The sequence below is a fragment of the Amblyraja radiata genome, chromosome 15, assembly GCF_010909765.2.
Source record: "Amblyraja radiata isolate CabotCenter1 chromosome 15, sAmbRad1.1.pri, whole genome shotgun sequence".
Classification (NCBI taxonomy): domain Eukaryota; kingdom Metazoa; phylum Chordata; class Chondrichthyes; order Rajiformes; family Rajidae; genus Amblyraja; species Amblyraja radiata.
The window spans coordinates 48,425,924-48,446,828 of record NC_045970.1 but is presented as its reverse complement, the minus strand read 5'-3'; the positions used below and the strand labels follow the sequence as shown (position 1 = coordinate 48,446,828).

The window sequence follows — 20,905 nt, the reverse complement described above, 5'->3', positions numbered from 1 at the left end:
TTTACACCCCAGCGGGATGAACATTGACTTCTCCAATTTCAGATAGTCCTTGCTTTCCCCCTCTTTCCCCTCCCATTCCCAGCTCTCCCAACAAGCCTACTGTATCCGCCTCTTCCTTTCTTTTTCCCTCCCCCACCCCTCCAAAATAAGTCTGAAGAAGGGTCTCGACCTGAAACGTCGCCTATTCCTTCCCTCCATAGACGCTGCCTCACCCGCTGAGTTTCTCCAGCATTTTTGCCTACCAACAGAATCATTTAAAAGTGCTGCCACTAGCTTTGGAGCAGAAATTCTGTATAATGTTAAAAACTTTACATCTACTTTTGACGTCCAACATGAAGTAAATGGTGACAGGAAGTGTCATAGGGCACAGAAACTGACCCGGCTCATCCATGCTGACCAAGATGCCCCATCTAGGCTGGTCCCTCCTGCCCACGTTTGGTCCATATCCCTTCAAACCTTTGATAGAGTCCTCAACTCTTGCAGCACGGAAACAGGCCCTTCGGCCCAACTCGTCCATGCCGACCAAGACGCCCCATCTAGGCTTCTCCCTCCTGCCCACGTTTGGTCCATATCCCTTCAAACCTTTGATAGAGTCCTCAACCCTTGCAGCACGGAAACAGGCCCTTCGGCCCAACTCGTCCATGCCGGCCAAGATGCCCCGTCTAAGGTAGACCAACCTGTCCGCATCCCTCGAAAAACTTCTCCCACCCAACAAAACTGCACATCAAAGAAAAACCAAACAAACCAACAAACAGAGACCAGCTTTTACAATTATGTGAACACATTAAAAGAAAGTAATAAATAAGCATTTTAAAAAAAATCGGAATGAAAATGACCTAATTTTCCAGCTAGATCTTCACTCCACCACTTGGAGATTAAGACATTGATACATGTAAATCAGACTGATTCAAGAATTAAAAATCGTGAAATGATGAGACTACACAGAAGGACAGCGGGTAAGGAAACAGCCTTTCATAAAATGCCTTTTGTGTTGCAAAGAAGGAAACATTAATTGCTCTTTTCCAGCGAGGAGTAGTATTCTGTCAGCACCTTCCATGCCTTTGGAGCCATGAAACCATCAGGTGGATTTTTATTCTCCCGAGCGAGCTGCCTCATACGAGTGCCTGAGATGAAATCGAAACTCTGTGGTCTAAAAATAAAGTGAAACAAAATACAAATTTAATGCACTCTGCATTTAAAATGTGTGTGTGTGTGTGTGTGTGTGTGTGTGTGTATGTGTGTATGTGTGTGCGCGCGCGGGCGTGGGCGTGGGCGTGCGTGTGTGTGTGCGTGTGCATGTGCGCGTGTGCGTGTGCGTGGGCGTGGGCGTGGGCGTGGGCGTGGGCGTGCACACATAATAATAATAATAATAATAATAAATTTTATTTGTGGGCGCCTTTCAAAAGTCTCAAGGACACCTTACAGAATTTAACAAGAGTAAAAAACATATAATCGGAGTAAAATAAATAATAAAGACATCACCAATACACAAATTAAAGACAGCATTCGATCCAAAGACAAAAAAATCAAAAACACAATGTGAAGAGAGAGCAGCGGCAGCTAAACCGCGCCAGCGTCCACTCTCCCTTCCGACAGCCATCTTGGACACAAACTAAAATAATCACTTACACGCAAAAATCATCCCCCCACAATGGTTACCACTGTGGGGGAAGGCACAATGTCCAGTCCCCATCCCCAGTTCTCCCAAAGATATACATGTATATATGTGTGTATGTATGTGTGTGCATGCATATGTGTGTGAATGTGTATGTGTGTGGGTGTATGTGTGTGTTGTGTGAATGTAAGTGTGTGTGTAAGTGTGTGTGTGCGCGCATGTACATGTGTATCTGTGTGTATGCATGTGTGTGCGTGCATGTGTGTGTATGTGTGTGTATATACTTGTGGGTCCATGTTGTGGAGTAGCTCAGGACCAGCAACTGTCCTCAGTCAGCAAAATCGGATTCCAAAAACACCCGACACAAGGAACTGCAGAAGCTGGTTTACAAAAAGAGACACAAAGTGCTGGAGTAACCCATGGGGTCAGACAGCATGTCTCTGTGTAGAGGGAGGTTGGTTTATGCGATGGTCTGGGCATGGGTCACGTGCAGGGCAGAGGAGATTAGTTGACCTTGGCATCATGTTCAGCATGCACATTCATTAGGTCACATGTGATAGGAGTCGAATTAGGCCATCCAGCCCATCGAGTGTTAACTTGAATGAACATTAACTAACATTAAACTAACATCAAACTAAACTAATCAGAAACCTTCTAACGTTCATAAGTTCTAGGAGCAGAATTAGGCCATTCGGCCCATCAAGTCTACTCTGCCATTAAATCATGGCTGATCTATCTCTCCCCCCCCCTAGTTCCATTCTCCTGCCTTCTCCCCATAACCCCAGACACCAGCAAAGATACTAGAGGAACCTAGTATCTTTGGACACCAGTACTAATCAAAAATCCATCTATCTCTGCCTTAAAAATATCCACCGACTTGGCCTCCACATCCTTATGTGGCAAAGAATTCCACAGATTCAAATTTCTCCTCATCTCCTTCCTAAAAGAATGTCCTTTCATTCTCAGGCTATGATCTCTAGTCCTAGACTCTGTAACACTAGTGGATACATCCTCTCCACATCCACTCTATCCGGGCCTTTCACTATTCACCTTCCAGGGTCGTAGAAGTCCATGCACCTCTTGTCCTTGTCGTAGGCGGCCACTCTGAAGGGTATGATCTCCACTGTGGTGAGGCCTGGGGCCATGCTCAGCACCTTTGCGCCGTGCGTGGGTTCGTACAGGTCCTTCTTGGTCACGGGATGAGGCATGCCGGCCGGGTCTCGGCCCACGATGTAGAAGTTGGCTCCAGCAATCATCCGGGACCTGCAGTGCCACTGGACCTGCAAGGGGGCAGCAACGTTAACACGTGTACGAAGAACCCAACTGTTGCAACGAAGCAGTTTAGTTTAGTTCAGTTTAGAAGTAGTAAACACTGCCCAGTCCGTCATCGGCTCGGACCTTCCTTCCATCGAGGGGATCTATCGCAGTCGCTGCCTCAAAAAGGCTGGCAGTATCATCAAAGACCCGCACCATCCTGGCCACATACTCATCTCCCTGCTACCCTCAGGTAGAAGGTACAGGAGCCTGAAGACTGCAACGACCAGGTTCAGGAATAGCTACTTCCCCACAGCCATCAGGCTATTAAACCTGGCTCGGACAAAACTCTGAACGTTAATAACCCATTATCTGTTATTTGCACTTTATCAGTTTATTTATTCATGTGTTTTGTAGTCAATGCCTATTATGTTCTGTGTGCTGAAGCAAAGCATGAATTTCATTGTCCGATCAGGGACACATGACAACAAACCCACTTGAACTTGAAATACACAGCTGAGTTACTCCAGCTTTTTGTGCCCAGGAGATCCATTGTTGGCTGGGGAAGGTGTGATAGACAATAGACAATCGACAATAGACAATAGGTGCAGGAGTAGGCCATTTGGCCCTTCAAGCCAGCATCGCCATTCAATGTGATCATGGCTGATCACCCCCAATCAGTACCCCGTTCCTGCCCTCTCCCCATATCCCCTGACTACGCTATTTTTAAGAGCCCTATCTAGCTCTCTCTTGAAAGCATCCAGAGAACCACCCTCTGAGGCAAGGAATTCCACAGACTCACCACTCTCTGTGAGAAAAAGTGTTTCCTCGTCTCCGTTCTAAATGGCTTATCCCTTATTCTTAATCTGTGTAAACTCCTTATTCTTAACTGTGATCTTAAGTGGGATACAATGTAGCGAATTCTCAACACATAATAGCATCATTCAGCAGCATGAACACCGAACTTTCCAATTTTAAGTAACTTCAGTACGGTGGCACCACCATGGTGTTGCACCCGCACAGCGCCAGCGACCCGGGTTCGATCCTGACTCTGGGTGCTGTCTGTACGGAGTTTGCACGTTCTCCCCGTAATTTACATGGGTTTTCTCCGGGTGCACACTCCAAAGGCGCGCAGATTTGTGGGCTAATAGGCTTCTGCAAATTGTCCCTAGTGTGTAGGATAGGACTAGTGTACGGGTGATCGCAGGTCGGCAGGGACTCGGTGGGATGAAGGGCCTGTTTCCACACTGTATCTCCAAAGTCTAAAGTCAAAAGACTGGAGGATAGAGATACAAGAAACTGCAGATGCTGGTTTACAGAAAAAGACACAAAGTGCTGGATGCAACTCAGTGGGTCCTCGTTAAGACCCTTCCTTATTTTTTTACTCTCTCTTGAACCAAGTCCCACTTCCTCCAGCCGGAACTGCTGGATTTGCATTCTTGATCAATGCCAAAATTCTGCATTGTCATTGAAGCGCTTAAAATAAGATAAGGCTTGGTGCATATTAAGACATTCTCAGCATTGCGTGAGATGACAGCTTGAAATGATGGAGTGCGGGTGATTTACATTCACGGCTATTTCCCCACCAGATTCTCCCAATCCCTGATCTTCAGAAGTTCATGAGTTCTAGGAGCAACAGTAATGTCACTTGGCCCATCAAGTCTACAAGATGAGTTTGATCATATTTATGTATAGTGTTATCTGATCTCATAATTTCATAAGTGATAAGAGCAGAACTAGGCCATTCAGCCCATCCACTCCACCATTCATAAGGTCATAATTGATAGGAGTAGAATTAGGCCATTCAGCCCATCAGTTTAAGAATAAGGAGTAAGCCATTTAGAACGGAGACGAGGAAACACTTTTTCTCACAGAGAGTGGTGAGTCTGTGGAATTCCCTGCCTCAGAGGGTAGTGGAGGCAGGTTCTCTAGATGCTTTCAAGAGAGAGCTAGATAGGGCTCTTAAAGATAGCGGAGTCACGGGATATGGGGAGAAGGCAGGAACGGGGTACTGATTGGGGATGATCAGCCATGATCATATTGAATGGCTCGAAGGGCCGAATGGCCTACTCCTGCACCTATTGTCTATTGTCTATCAAGTCAACTCCGCCATTCAATTCTGGCTGATCTATCTCTCCCTACCTAACCCCATTCTTCTGCCTTCGCCCCACAACCTCCGTACTAATCAAGTATCTGTTAATCTCCGCCTTAAAGCTTTCTGTGGAGATGAATTCCACAGATTCACCACCCTCCGACTAAAGAAATTCCTTCCCATCTCTTTTCTAAAGGGACGTCCTTTTATTCTGAGACTATGGCCTCTGGTCCTAGACTCTCCCACTAGTGGAAACATCTTCTCCACATTCAATCTCTCTTCTCTGCATAAGTTTAGATTGCCAGAGAAATAGGGACTGCAGACTTATGATTTCCTGATTAACATTTACTTCAAATTGCTGCCACACCAGCCTAGTATCCTCCTAATCCACATCATACTGTATAAGGACACAAAGTGCTGGAGTAACTCAGCGGGCCAGGCAGCATCTCTGGAGGAAAGGAGTTGGCGACATTAAGAGTCAAGTCTTCAGACCTAAGAGTCCCTCTCAGTCTAAAGGGTCTCAAACCTATGGGGAGAGGATGAGTAGGCTGGGACTCTATTACTTGGAGCGCAGGAGGATGAGGGGTGATCTTTCAAAGGTGTAAAAAATCATGAGAGGAATAGATCGGGCAGATGCACAGAGTCTCTTGCCCAGAGTAGGTGAATCAACGACCAGAGGACATAGGTTTAAGGTGAAGGGGAAATGATTTAATAGGAATCTGAGAGGTAACTTTTACACACAAAGGGTGGTGGGTGTACGGAACAAGTTGCCAGAGGAGGTGGTTAAGGCAGGGACTATCCCAACGTTTAAGAAACAGATTGACAGGTACATGGATCGGACAGGTTTGGAGGGGATATGGATCAAACGCAAGCAGGCCGCACTAGTGTAGCTGGGACATGTTGGACGTATGGGCAAGTTGGGCCGTTAGGACCTGTTTCCACACTGTATCACTCAATAACTCTACGAGAGTCAGAGGTTATTGGAAGACGGCAACAGGATGGGGGGGTGGTGATGTATTGACTGAAAGAATGGGTCGACTGAGCTTGTATTCACTGGAATTTAGGATGAGAGGGAATCTTATAGAAACATATAACATTTTTAAAGGATTGGACAGACTAGATGCATGAAAAATGTTCCCCATGTTGGGGGAGTCCAGAATCAGGGGGTCACAGTTTAAGAATAAGGGGTAGGCCATTTAGCACTGAGATGAGGGAAAACTTTTTCACCCAGAGAGTTGTGAATCTGTGGAATTCTCTGCCACAGAGGGCAGTGGAGGCCAATTCGCTGGATGTTTTCAAGAGAGAGTTAGATGTAGCTCTCAGTGCTAACGGAATCAAGAGATGTAGGGAGAAAGCAGGAATGGGGCACTGATTTTGGATGATCAGCCATGATGATATTGAATGGCTGGCTCGAAGGTTCGAATGGCCTACTCCTGCACCTATTTTCTATCTTTCTATAAGTCCACCTGCAGAAGTTCAAGGGGGTATTTGTTGATATACCACTTCTCAATCTTCTAAAGTTTTCCATTAATCCTTTTGCACTGTCATTTGAGCGTATACATCTTATAGCTTGTGTAGTTTAGCTCATTCTAGAGATACAGCACAGAAACAGGCCCTTCGGCCCAGCGAGACCGTGCCGACCAGCGATCCCCGCACATTAATACTGCCCCTACACACACACACACACTGGGGACAATTGTTTCTATGCTTCTATGTATCACTCTGTGACTCTATGGGTATCATAGAAACTAGAAACATAGAAAATAGGTGCAGGAGGAGGCCATTCAGCCCTTCGAGCCAGCACCACCATTCATTGCGATCATGGCTGATCGTCCCCTGCCTTCTCCCCATATCCCTTGATTCCACTAGCCCCTAGAGCTCTATCTAGCTCTCTCATAAATCCATCCAGTGATTTGGCCTCCACCGCCCTCTGTGGCAGGGAATTCCACAAATTCACAACTCTCTGGGTGAAAAAGTTTTTTCTCACCTCAGTCTGAAATGGCCTACCCCTTTATTCTGAGACTGTGGCCCCTGGTTTTGGACTCACCCAACATTGGGAATTTTTTTCCTGCATCTAGCTTGTCCAGTCCTTTTATAATTTTATATGTTTCTATAAGATCCCCCTCATCATTCTAAACTCCATTGAATACAAGCCTAGTCTTTTCAATCTTTCCTCATACGACAGTCCCGCCAGAAAGTCCTGACATCCCAGGAATCAATCTCGTGAACCTACACTGCACTGCCTCAATCACAAGGATGTCCTTCCTCAAATTAGGAGACCAAAACTGTACACAATACTTCAGATGTGGTCTCACCAGAGCCCTATACAACTGCAGAAGAACCTCTCTACTCCTATACTGAAATCAGGGGTTTCAGGGTTTATGGGGAGAATGCAGAAGGATGGGGTGTGGGGGATGCCATGTGGAACTCTCTGCCACAGAAGGTAGTTGAGGCCAGTTCATTGGCTATATTTAAGAGGGAGTTAGATGTGGCCCTTGTGGCTAAAGGGATCAGGGGGTATGGAGAGAAGGCAGGGATGGGATACTGAGTTGGATGATCAGCCATGATCATATTGAATGGCGGTGCAGGCTCGAAGGGCCGAAGCCGAATGGCCTACTCCTGCACCTATTTTCTGTTTCTCTGCATCAACTGCAAAGACTCCACAAAAGGCAAGGCTCGGCGACTGACCTCGGTGGGGCCAGCGTACATCATGGGCGAGGGGAAGATGGCGACGACGGTGGAGCTGGGGTCCAGCACGCCCTCCTCCAGCACGGCCGCGTGCTGCCGCATGCGCCAGGCCAGCGGCACGTCATCATCCTTGGTCCAGCCGCCCAGCGGGTGCAGCAGCAGCACCGGCCGCTTGTAGCCCTGCTCCAGCAGCCTGCGCCTGGTGTCCTGCATCAGCAACGCATGGCCGTTGTGCACCGGGTTGCGCAGCTGGAACGCAAAGATCGCATCTGCGGCAGGGACGAGAGAAAGGTCATAAGGTCAAAAGAGCCTGACGAAGGGTCTCGAACGAAACGTCACCCATTCCTTCTCTCCAGAGATGCTGCCCGTCCTGCTGAGTTACTCCAGTTTTTTGTGTCTGTCTTAGGTCATAAGATCTCTCTCTCTCTCTCTCTCCATCCCTCCCCCACCCAAGTCGCACCAGCTTCTCGTTTTCACCCAACTAACAGCTAACAAATGAAGACAGACACACAAAGCTGGAGTAACTCAGCGGGACAGGCAGCAACTCTGGAGAGAAGGAATGGGTGACGTTTCGGGTCGAGACCCATCTTCAGACTGGAGAAGGGTCTCGACCCGAAATGCCACCCATTCCTTCTCTCCAGAGATGCTGCCTGTCCCGCTGAGTTACTCCGACTTTTTGTGTCTATCTTTGTTTTAAACCAGCATCTGCAGTTCCTTCCTTCACAGGTCATAAGGTCATACAGTATGTGAAACTTATTTGGTTCTCAGTTATATACTTCAGTTATATATATCCTCAGTTTGAAATTCTGCGCCCATATATCACACTCGGTGGAATTTTATAACCCAGCAGTGCTCAGTTCCATCCGTGGCTCAGAAGGGAGGCATACAGCCCATCACACCTGAAACATCTAGGCAATTAATCCTATGTCCTACCATAAATTCATAAGCTCATAAGGGATAGGAGCAGAATTAGGCCATTTGTCCCATCAAGTCTACTCCGCCATTCAATCATGGCTGATCTATCTCTCCCTCCTAACCCCATTCTCCAGCCTTCGCCCCACGACCCCTGACACCCGCACTAATCACAAAGGATTTCTGTCGCAGGAAACTTGCTTTGGTCCAGTTTAGTTTAGTTTAATTTAGAGATACAGCACGGAAACAGGCCCTACGGCCCACCGAGTCCGTGACGACCAGCGATCCTCGCACATTAACGCTGTCCTACACACACACTGGGGACAATATTTTTACATTTTATACAAATTAACCTACAAACCTGTACATCTTTGGAGGGTGGGAGGAAACTGAATATCTCGGAGAAAACCCATGCAGGTCACGGGGGGGGGGAACGTACAAACTCCGTACAGGCAGCACCCGTAGTCGGGATCGATCCCGGGTCTCCAGCGCTGCAAGGCAGCAACTCTACCGCTGCGCCACCGTGAGCCCTCGTGCTTAACTCAAGGCGGTCATAGCACTCAAAGCACAAAGTGCCGGAAGAACTGCACAGGTCAGGCAGCATCTGTGGCAGGAGACACGAGCAACTGCAGGTGCTGGAATGTCAGTTTATTGCAGCAGTCCGAAGAAGGGTCTCGACCCGAAACGTCACCCATTCCTTTTCTCCAGAAATGCTTGCCAGATCCACTGACTTTGTGACGATCAATGGATAGGATATGGGCCAAACACAGGCAGGCAGTACTAGTGTAGATGGGGCATATTGGTGTGGGCAAGTTGGGCTGAAGGGCCTGTTCCCATGCTGTATCACTCTATGACTCTACATGGAACAAAAAACTGAGAAATAAACCACAAAGTGACTGATGGACGATGTTATGTGCCTTAACCGATGACAGATGGCACAATGGGCTAAGTGTTCGGCTGGCAACCGGAAGGTAGCCGGTTCGAATCCCGCTTGGAGTGCATACTGTCGTTGTGTCCTTGGGCAAGACACTTCACCCACCTTTGCCTGTGTGTGAATGTGTGTGAGTGATTGGTGGTGGTCGGAGGGGCCGTAGGCGCAGATTGGCAGCCACGCTTCCGTCAGTCTGCCCCAGGGCAGCTGTGGCTACAGAAGTAGCTTACCACCACCGAGTGTGACTGAGGAGTGAATGAATAATGCGATGTAAAGCGCCTTGAGTATTAGAAAGGCGCTATATAAATCCCATCCATTATTATTATTATTATTAACCGAGCAGCGAAAAGAGATTATTAGAACAGTCCAGCTAGTTCAGAACAAAGGATAATCGATTTAGCAATATCAATACCACTGAATTTGGCGATTTTGGTTTAGTTTAGATTAGTTTATTGTCACATGCACCGAGGGACAGTAGAAAGCTTTTGTTGTGCGCTAACCAGTCAGCGGAAAGACAACACATGATTACATTCGAGCCATTTACAGTGTACAGATACATGATTATAGGGAATAACGTTTAGTGCAAGGTTAAACCAGTAAAGTCTGGGCAAGGATAGTCCGAGGTTCACCAATGAGGTAGATGATGGTTCAGGACTTTAGAGCAAACATGGGATTAAATGAGACCGAGTTTTCAATTTAATGTCATAATATTTAATATGAATAATGACTCCAGCAAAATGCAAAATGGGTGAATGCAGCAGAAAGCCAGTAAAGTCCGATCAAAGATAGTCCGAGGTAGACAGAAATGCTGGAGAAACTCAGCAGGTGAGGCAGCATCTATGGAGCGAAGGAATAGGTGACGTTTCGGGTCGAGGCCCTTCTTCAGACGTCACCTATTCCTTCGCTCCATAAATGCTGCCTCACCCGCTGAGTGTCTCCAGCATTTTTATCTACCTTCGATTTTTCCAGCATCTGCAGTTCTTTCTTAAAAGGATAGTCCGAGGGTCACCAATGAGGTAGATGGTGGTTCGGCACGGCTCTCTGGTTGTGGTGGGATGTTTCAGTTGGGAAGCTGATAACAGCTGGGAAGAAACTGTCCCTGAATCTGGAGGTGTGCGTTTTCACACTTCCGTACTCTTTGCCCGATGGGAGAAGAGGGGAGAAGAGGGGAGATGAGAGTGAGTGAAGGAGATGTTTTTTACCAGCGTTCATGTCCTTGAACTTCTGTTTGAGCTCCATGGGTGTTAGACGATATTGATCCAAGCCGTCATTCCACCGGATCCGCTCCAGTACCTGGAGGTCTCCTCCAACGAGCCAGTCGCCACTCTCCATCACCATCTGGAAGTTAGTTTGGAAAACAACATTTAATGGATCGCGTTTTCAATATCCCGCCCACTAGGAGGATGAGGGGTGATCTTATAGAGGGTGTGTAAAATCATAAGCGGAATAGATCGGGTAGATGCACACAGTCTCTTGCCCAGAGTAGGTGAATCGAGGACCAGAGGACCTAGGTTCAAGGTGAAGGGGAAAAGATTTAATAGAAATCTGAGGGGTCACTTTTTCACACAAATGGTGGTGGAACAAGCTGTCAGAGGAGGTAGTTGAGGCTGGGACTATCCCAACGTTTAAGAAATACTTAGACAGGTACATGGATAGGACAGGTTTGGAGGGATATGGACCAAACACGGGCAGGTGGGACTAGAGTAGCTGGTACATGCTGGCCATTGTACGCAAGTTGGGCCAAAGGGCCTGTTTCCACACTGTATCACTCCATGACCTGCGTAAACTCACAACTTCTGCCCTGACGTGTGAAACTACACTTTGGGTTTAGAGATACAGCGTGGAAACAGGCCCTTCGGCCCACCGAGACCGTGCCGACCAGCGATCACCCCGTACACCAGCACTGTCATATACACCAGGGAGAATTTACAATTTTGTTTTTATTGAAGCCAATTAACCGAGAAACCTGTACGTCTTTGGTGTGTGGGAGCAGCAGGAGGAAACCCACGCAGGTCACGGGGAAAATGGGGAGCGGAGTCAAGGGATACAGGGAGAAAGCATGAACGGGGTACTGATTGGGGATGATCAGCCATGATCACATTGAATGGCGGTGCTGGCTCGAGGTGCCGAATGGCCAACTCCTGCACCTATTGTCTGTTGTCTATTATTGTGCAAACTCCATAAAGACCATGGCGCTGGCGCTGGCGCGTACGGCAGCAACTCTACCCGCTGCGCCACCGTGCCGTCACATGCTGTCCGATTTAATGAACTGAAGCTAGCTATTATGAAATTCAAACGTAGTTCTTTCTTAATTGCTTAGTTAGTGTCTTAACACGGGTTTTCATAAGTTCATAGAAACATAGAAAATAGGTGCAGGAGTAGGCATTCGGCCCTTCGAGCCTGCACCGCCATTCAATATGATCATGGCTGATCATCCAACTCAGTATCCTGTACCTGCCTTCTCTCCATACCCCCTGATCCCTTTAGCCACAAGGGCCACATCAAACTCCCTCTTAAATATAGCCAATGAACTGGCCTCAACTACCTTCTGTGGCAGAGAATTCCAGAGATTCACCACTCTCAGTGTGAAATTTTTTTTTCTCATCTCGGTCCTAAAAGATTTCCCCCTTATCCTTAAACTTCATGTTATTTAGTTATAGGAGCAGAACTAGGCCATTCGGCCCATCATATCCACTCCACCATTCAATCATGGCTGATCTATCCTTCCCACGCAACCCCATTCTCCTGCCTTCTCCCCATAACCTCTGACACCCGTACTAATCAAGAATCTGGCAATCTCCGCCTAAAAATATCCATTGATTTGGCCTGCACAGCCTTCTGTGGCGATTAATTCCACAGAATCAGAGACTATGGCTTCTGGTCCTTGACTCTCCCACTAGTGGAAACATCCTCTCCGGTTACAGTGAAAAGCCTTTTTGTTGCGTGCTGTCCAGTCAGTGGAAAGACTATACATGATTGCAAACAAGCCACCCCCTGTGTACAGATACAGGATAAAGGGAATAATATATAGTGTAAGATAAAGTTCAGTAAAGTCCGATTAGAGATAGTCCGAAGATCTCCAATGAGATACACGGGAGGTCAGGACCGCTCCCGAGCTGCTGAGAGGATGGTTTGGTGCCCGATAACAAGGTTCAAGGTTCAAATGCATTTGTCACATGCACCAACTAAGGTACAGTGAAATGAATTTGCCATAGAAACATAGAAAATAGGTGCAGGAGTAGGCCATTCGGCCCTTCGAGCCTGCACCGCCATTCAATATGATCATGGCTGATCATCCAACTCAGTATCCTGTACCTGCCTTCTCTCCATACCCCCTGATCCCTTTAGCCACAAGGGCCACATCTAACTCCCTCTTAAATATAGCCAATGAACTGGCCTCAACTACATTCTGTGGCAGAGAATTCCAGAGATTCACCACTCTCTGTGTAAAAAATGTTTTTCTCAACTCAGTCCTAAAAGATTTCCCCTTTATCCTTAAACTGTGACCCCTTGTTCTGGACTTCCCCAACATCGGGAACAATCTTCCTGCATCTAGCCTGTAAGATCTATAAGATCCCCCCTCAATCTTCTAAATTCTAGCGAGTACAAGCCGAGTCCATCCAGTCTTTCTTCATATGAAAGTCCTGCCATCCCAGGAATCAGTCTGGTGAACCTTCTCTGTACTCCCTCTATGGCAAGAATGTCCATGCAGCGATACAATTGAAAAAGTTGGGAGGAAACTGTCCCTGAATCTGGTGGGGTGCGTTTTCAGATACAGGATAAAAGGATTCCCTTATCATGTATCTGTACATTGCAAATGACTCGATTGTAATCATGTGTTGTCTTTCTGCTGGCTGGTACACGTGACAATAAACTAAACCAAAACTGAAATTGAAACGGAAAAGGAGTTGCGTGCTAACCAGTCAGCGGAAAGACAATACATGATTACAATCGAGCCGTCCACAGTGTACAGATACATGATAAGGGAAAAATGTTTAGTGCAAGGCAAAGCCAGTAAAGTCAGATTAGAGCTCTGAAGAAGGGTCTCAACCCGAAAAGTCATCCATTCCATCTCTCCAGAGATGCTGCCGGTCCCGCTGAGTTACTCCAGCTTTTTGTGTCTTACGTCCAATTGGAGATAGTCGGAGGGTCTCCAATGAGTAGACCGCGGGGGTTGTTACGTACTTTAATGTAGGGGTGACTCTCGCAGGTGGTTCCCCATTGCCGGGCGCAGCGCTCCTCCTGCCGGTGCTGGTAGAACTCGGGCTTCTGGAGGACAGCCACGGTGCGGCCAGAGTAGACGAGGGCGATGGCGGAGCTGCCGGCGATGCGAACCTTGTCGTCCGTGCCGACGGGCAGGACGATGGGAACGGTCAGGTTGATGAGTCCACCTGCGGACGACAAGACCCGTCACCCCACGGGGTCAAAGCCGCGTCCCTTTCAAAGCCCGTCGGAGGGAACTGCCAGACGCTAGTTTATAACTCAAAATGCTGGAGCAACTCACTCAGCGGGACGGGCAGCTTCTTCAGAGAGAAAGAATGGGTGACGTTTCGGGTTGAGACCCTTCTTCAGTCTGAGTAAGGGTCTCGACCCGAAACGTCACCCATTCCTTCTCTCCGGAGATGCTGCCTGTCCCGCTGAGTTACTCCAGCTTTTTGTGTCTATCTTCATATTTAAATAAGGACCATGTTGATCCATATATTTAAATTAAGGCCCCATTTATCTACATATTTAAATAAGGGTCATGTTTATCTATATATTTAAATTAGGGTCCCATTGATCTACAAATTTAAATAAGGGCCCCATTGATCTACATATTTAAATAAGGGCCCATTGATCTACATATTTAAATAAGGGCCCCGTTGATCTACATATTTAAATAAGGGCCCCATTGATCTACATATTTAAATAAGGGCCCCATTGATCTACATATTTAAATAAGGGCCCCATTGATCTACATATTTAAATAAGGGCCCCATTGATCTACATATTTAAAAAAGGGCCTCATTGATCTACATATTTAAATAAGGACCCCATTGATCTACATATTTAAATAAGGACCCCATTGATCTACATATTTAAATAAGGGCCTCATTAATCTACATATTTAAATAAGGACCCCATTGATCTACATATTTAAATAAGGGCCTCACTGATCTACATATTTAAATAAGGACCCCATTGATCTACATATTTAAATAAGGGCCCATTGATCAACATCTGGTTTCCTCCCACATCCCAAAGACTTGAGGCTTTGTAGGTGAATTGGCCTCAGTAAATGTCCCCCTAGTGTGCAGTGGATGGGAAAGTGGGATATCATGGAACTGGTGAATGGTCTGACATACAGCTTGGAAACTAGACCTCCGGCCCACCGAGTCCACACCGACCATTGCACGATCCCCCTGTGACCCGCCTGGATTTTCTCCGAGATCTTTGGTTTCCTCTCACACTCCAAAGACGCACAGGTTTGTAGGTTAATTGACTTGGTAGAAGTGTAAACTTGTCCCTAGTGTGTGTGGGATGGTGTTTATACGCAGGGACCGCTGGCTGGTGTGGACTCGGTGGGCCTGTTTCCGCGCTGTATCTCTAAAACTAAAACTAAAGAAAATGGAAAATTATCTTTCACAATTTTTAGCATTGAGGTCGAGATTTCACACTCTGCATCTGAATTCTCACAACTTATCAATATTAGCATTTTATTTCAACCTATTGAATTTATTTCAACCTAGTGTATAAAATCATGAGAGGAATAGATCGGGTAGATGCACAGAATCGCTCGCCCAGAGTAGGGGAAGCGAGGACCAGAGGACATAGATACAAGGTGAAGGGGGAAAAGATTTAATAGGAATCTGAGGGGTAACTTTTTCACACAAAGGGTGGTGGGTGTATGGAACGAGTTGCCAGAGGAGGTAATTGAGGCTGGGACTATCCCAACATTTAAGAAACAGTTAGACGGGTACATGGGTAGGACAGGTTTGGAGGGATATGGACCAAGCATTGGGAAGGTGGGACAAGTGTAGCTGGGACATTGTTGACCGGTGTGGGCAAGTTGGGCCGAAGGGCCTGTTTCCACACTGTATCACTCTTTGACACTATGACAAATTCCATGTGAAATCACCCTGGAGAACAAGGGTAGGTGGTGTTTGGTGTACGGATTACTGCCATCACTGATAGGGTTTGGAGAGTTTGCAGTCTTACCGTCCAAGAGCATCCCAAAGTGCAGAACCTGGAGGAACTCCCGTTCCCTCATGAAGCCCGAGAGAGGGGTGGCCCATCCTTCCGATAACACCTGCACCCACTGCAGATCCAACTGCAAGAGAAACAAACCCGGAGCTATATCCACCTCCACTCCAACCTCCCTGTGTAAAACACCATTATTAACGACACTATTATAGATAGACACAAAAAATGCTGGAGTAACTCAGCGGGCCAGGCAGCATCTCTGGAGAAAAGGTGCAGGTGAGGGTTTCGAGTCGAGACCCTTCTTCAGACTGAAAGTCGATGGGGGAGGGGGAGGGAGAGGGAAACAAGAGATAGGGAAAGATTTAACGGGGTATGGGCCAAACGCAGGCAGGTGACACAACGATAGAGTTGCTGCCTCACGGCTCCAGAGACCCAGGTTCAATCCTGAATACGGGTGCTGTCTGTACGGAGTTTTTACGTTCTCCCCTACTTTTATTTTGGTGCAGGTGTGAAAAGGGAATGCAACAATTGTGTACGTTCATAAGAGATAGGAGCAGAATTAGGCCATTCGGCCCATCATGTGTAGTCTGGCATTTCATCATGGCTGATCTATCTGTCCCTCTTAACCCCATTCTCCTGCCTTCTCCCCGTAACCCCTGACACCCGTCATAACCCCGTACTAATCACAAATCTACCTATCTCCGCCGAATCTATCCATTGACTTGGCCTCCACAACCTTCTATGGCAAAGAATTCCAAAGGTTCACCACCCTCTGACTATAGACATTCCTCCTCATCTCCTTCCTAAAGGAACGTCCTCTAAGACTCTCCCACTAGTGGAAACATCCTCTCCACATCCACTCTATCCAGACCTTTCACTATTCGCACTATGAGCAGCACCTCATATTTAGCTTGGGTAGTTTACACACAAGCGGTATGAACATTGACGTCTCCAATTTCAGGTAGTCCTTGCTTTCTCCCTCCTTCCCCTCCCCTTCCCAGCTCTCCCACAGCCCACTGTCTCTGCCTCTTCCTTTATTCTTCCCGCCCCCCCCCCCTCCCGCACCCCACATCAGTCTGAAGAAGGGTCTCGACCCGAAACGTCACCTATTCCTTTGCTCCACAGATGCTGCCTCGCCCGCTGGGTATCTCCAGCATTTTTGTCTACTTTCCCTATCACTATTAAGTAAGAATTTCATTGTTCCATCTGGTACATAGGGCAATGAAATACTCTTGAATCTTGACTATTCGATAAAGTCTGAAGCAATCTGCTTTGCATTTATCAGTGTGTAGGAAGGAACTGCAGATGCTGGTTTATATCAGATCAAGACCCTTCTCGGGACAGTCAGAAGAAGGGTCTCCTCCACCCATTCCTTCTCTCCAGAGATGCTGCCTGTCCCGCTGAGTTACTCCAGCATTTTTGTGTCCATCTTGCATTGATCATTAGTCTCGCTGGAGTAAAGCCTCAGAGAGGCGGAAGGGCAGGGTTTACCCGGGTAATCTGCAGCGTAGGTAGAGTCCGTGCTGCTTCGCGCACCAGGTCGTGCTTGTTGTCTGGGACAAACAGTTCCTTCACTCCTTCGCTGGCGGCTGCAGGAACAATGCCCTGGGAATAACAATAGGGAACATCCCGTCACACCACCTGCTGGCTCCCATCCCAGAAAAAGAACAACGCCTCGCCACGTGGCACAGTGGTACAGCTGGCAGAGCCGGCTTCAAACCTGGCCTCGGCTGCCATCTGCTTTAGTTATAGTTTACTTTAATAACCATATAACCATATAACAATTACAGCACGGAAACAGGCCATCTCGGCCCTACAAGTCCGCGCCGAACAATTTTTTTTTTTCCCCTTAGTCCCACCTGCCTGCACTCATACCATAACCCTCCATTCCCTTCTCATCCATATGCCTATCCAATTTATTCTTAAATGATACCAACGAACCTGCCGCCACCACTTCCACTGGAAGCTCATTCCACACCGCTACCACTCTCTGAGTAAAGAAGTTCCCCCTCATGTTACCCCTAAACTTCTGTCCCTTAATTCTGAAGTCATGTCCTCTGGTTTGAATCTTCCCTATTCTCAAAGGGAAAAGCTTGATCACATCAACTCTGTCTATCCCTCTCATCATTTTAAAGACCTCTATCAAGTCCCCCCTTAACCTTCTGCGCTCCAGAGAATAAAGACCTAACTTATTCAACCTATCTCTGTAACTTAGTTGTTGAAACCCAGGCAATATTGTCTCCTGTACTCAGGTACAGTGAAAAGCCTTTGTAGTGTTAGATAGTTAGGTACAGGCAGACAGACAGACAGACAGACAGACAGGCAGGCAGGCAGGCAGACAGGCAGCGGACAGACAGGGGACAGACAGGGGACAGATAGACAGACAGACAGACAGACAGACAGACAGACAGACAGACAGACAGACACAGAGACGACAGACAGAAAGACAGACAGACAGACAGACAGACAGACAGACAGACAGACAGACAGACAGACAGACAGACAGACAGACAGACAGACAGACAGACAGACAGACAGAGACAGACAGATTGTGGAAACAGGCCCTTCGGCTTAACATGCCCACACCAGCCAACATCCCATCTACACTAGTCCCACCTGCCTGCGTTTGGTCCATATCCCTCCAAACCGGTCCTAGCCATGCACCTGTCTAACTGTTTCTTAAACATTGGGATAGTCCCTGCCTCACCTTCCTCCTCTGGCATCTTGTTCCACACACCCACCAGCCTTTGTGCGAAAAAGTTACCCCTCAGATTCCCATTAAATCTTTTCCCCTTCACCCTAAACCTATGTCCTCTGGTCCTTGATTCGCCTACTCCGAGCAAGAGACTCTGTGCATCTACCCGATCTATTCCTCTCATGATTTTATACACCTCTATATGATCACCCCCTCGTCCTCCTGCGCTCCAAGTCCCAGCCTATTCAACCTCTCTCTAGAACTCAGACCCTCGAGTGCTGGCAACATCCTCGTAAATCTTCTCTGTATTCTTGAAACTCAGCGGGTGAGGCAGCATCTATGGAGCGAAGGAAATAGGCAACGTTTCGTCCCGAAACGTTGCCTATTTCCTTCGCTCCATAGATGCTGCCACACCCGCTGAGTTTCTCCAGCACTTTTGTCTACCTTCGATTTTCCAGCATCTGCAGTTCCTTCTTAAACAATTCTCTGTACTCTTTCCAGCTTGACAACATCTTTCCCACAACATGGTGCCCGGAACTGAACACAATAGTCTAAACGTGGCCTCGCCTAAACGTTAGTAGCGTGCTATCCAGACAGCGAAAAACCGTGCCTGATTACAATCAAGTTGTCCGCATTGTACAGATACAAGATAAATATTAGGTAATAGTTAGAATGAGAAACGCTGCTGTTGAAACAAAGGTCTAGGAGTGGAGCGACTGTCTGCCTGTGTGGAGTTTGCAGTAATTCTTCCTGTGTTCGCGTGGGTTTCCTCCGAGTGCCCAGGTTTCCGCCCACATCTCAAATACGTGCAGGTTTGAAGGTTAATTGGCCCCTGCACATTCACTCTGGAGCGGATGTGAAAGCGGGTTTACAGGGAACTAGTGTGAAGGGGTGATCGATGGTCGGCATGGACTCGGTGGGTTGAAGGATGTGTTTCCATGTTGTATCTTTAAACTAAACCAAACTAAACCAAACTAAATTAAACTAAACTAGTCTAAAATACACTAAATGGCCTAATTTGAGGAAGGACATCCTTGTGATTGAGGCAGTGCAGCGTAGGTTCACGAGGTTGATCCCTGGGATGGCGGGACTGTCATATGAGGAAAGATTGAAAAGACTAGGCTTGTATTCACTGGAGTTTAGAAGGATGAGGGGCAATCTTATAGAAACATATATAATTAAAAAAGGACTGGACAAGCTAGATGCAGGAAAAATGTTCCCAATGTTGGGCGAGTCCAGAACCAGGGGCCACAGTCTTAGAATAAAGGGGAGGTCATTTAAGACTGAGGTGAGAAAAAACTTTTTCACCCAGAGAGTTGTGGATATATGGAATTCCCTGCCACAGAGGGCAGAGGAGGCCAAATCACTGGATGGATATAAGAGAGAGTTAGATAGAGCTCTAGGGGCTAGTGGAGTCAAGGGATATAGGGAGAAGGCAGGCACGGGTTATTGATAGGGGACGATCAACCATGGCAGTGCTGGCTCGAAGGGCCGAATGGCCTCCTCCTGCACCCATTTTCTACGTTTCTAAACCAAACCAAACTAAATTAAACTAAACTAAACCAAACTAATACAAACTAAACTAAACTATTTTGCCTTTAAAGGTGACAATAGACAATTGGTGCAGGAGTAGGCCATTCAGCCCTTCGAGCCAGCACTGCCATTCAATGTGATCATGGCTGATCATCTTGAACTTGTGCCATATGGTGAGTCGGTCTATTTAATGATGGTGATTATTCCGTTCACGGTTACACTACAAAATACCACCCCAAAGGCCAGAGCTAACGTCACTGGTGTGGGATCACGATGTTCTTAAATAGCGTGATCACAGAGAGGAAGCTCCACGTCTCACATCAGAGCAGTTGTGAACCACAATTGCAACATCACAGAAGTTGCTGTTGGCACCAAGCCCTGACCAAGCGCCTGCTTCCTTCATGTGAACTTGCTCCGGTTTCCTCCCACATCCCAAAGACGTGCGGGTTTGTAGGTTAATTGGCCTCGGTAATAATTTGCCCCTCGTGTGTAAGGGAGTGGAAGCGAAAGTGGGATTGCATAGAACTAGTGTGAACGGGTGATCGATGGCCAGAGTGGCCTTTGGTGGGCTGCAGGACCTGTTTCCATGCTGTATCTTTAAACTAAATCACCAGCCCAAGTTAAGAAAATTCACACTTAAGCATCTTCTAGTATGAACCACACTGAGACATTGCCCAATAGGAAATGGGTGAAACGTGTTAAATTAATGTAGCTTATTGTTCAAGTACAAAATGACACAGCGTGCTGGAGTAACTCAGCGGGTCAAGCAGCATCTCTGGAGAACATGGATAGCTGACGTTTTGCTTCTCCTCGCTCCGATGGGAATTTAGTGTAGGTTAGTTTAGAGATACAGCGTGGAAACAGGCCCTCTGGCCCACCTTATCCACTTCAGTCAGTGATCACCCATACACTTGCACTATCCTACGCACTAAGGACAAACTACAGAAGCCAATTAACCAACAAACCTGTACGTTTTTGGAATGTGGGAGGAAACCAGAGCAC

At 47.2% G+C, this 20,905-nt stretch overlaps 1 protein-coding gene across 3 annotated transcripts in view; it reads right to left on the bottom strand.

The window, feature by feature from the left end:
- Positions 1–814: 814 nt before the first annotated feature.
- Positions 815–20,905, bottom strand: part of papss2 (3'-phosphoadenosine 5'-phosphosulfate synthase 2) — a 52,490-nt gene continuing 32,399 nt past the window's right edge. For all 3 annotated transcript variants that reach the window (XM_033034357.1, XM_033034356.1, XM_033034355.1), the window contains 7 exons: positions 17,167–17,280; positions 15,691–15,802; positions 13,678–13,883; positions 10,695–10,830; positions 7,650–7,918; positions 2,666–2,895; positions 815–1,150 (listed from right to left, as the gene is read on the bottom strand). In XM_033034357.1, coding sequence (XP_032890248.1) covers positions 1,009–1,150; positions 2,666–2,895; positions 7,650–7,918; positions 10,695–10,830; positions 13,678–13,883; positions 15,691–15,802; positions 17,167–17,280 — 1,209 coding nt within the window. In that variant the 3' untranslated portion in view covers positions 815–1,008. The remainder of the gene's footprint in view (positions 1,151–2,665; positions 2,896–7,649; positions 7,919–10,694; positions 10,831–13,677; positions 13,884–15,690; positions 15,803–17,166; positions 17,281–20,905) is intronic.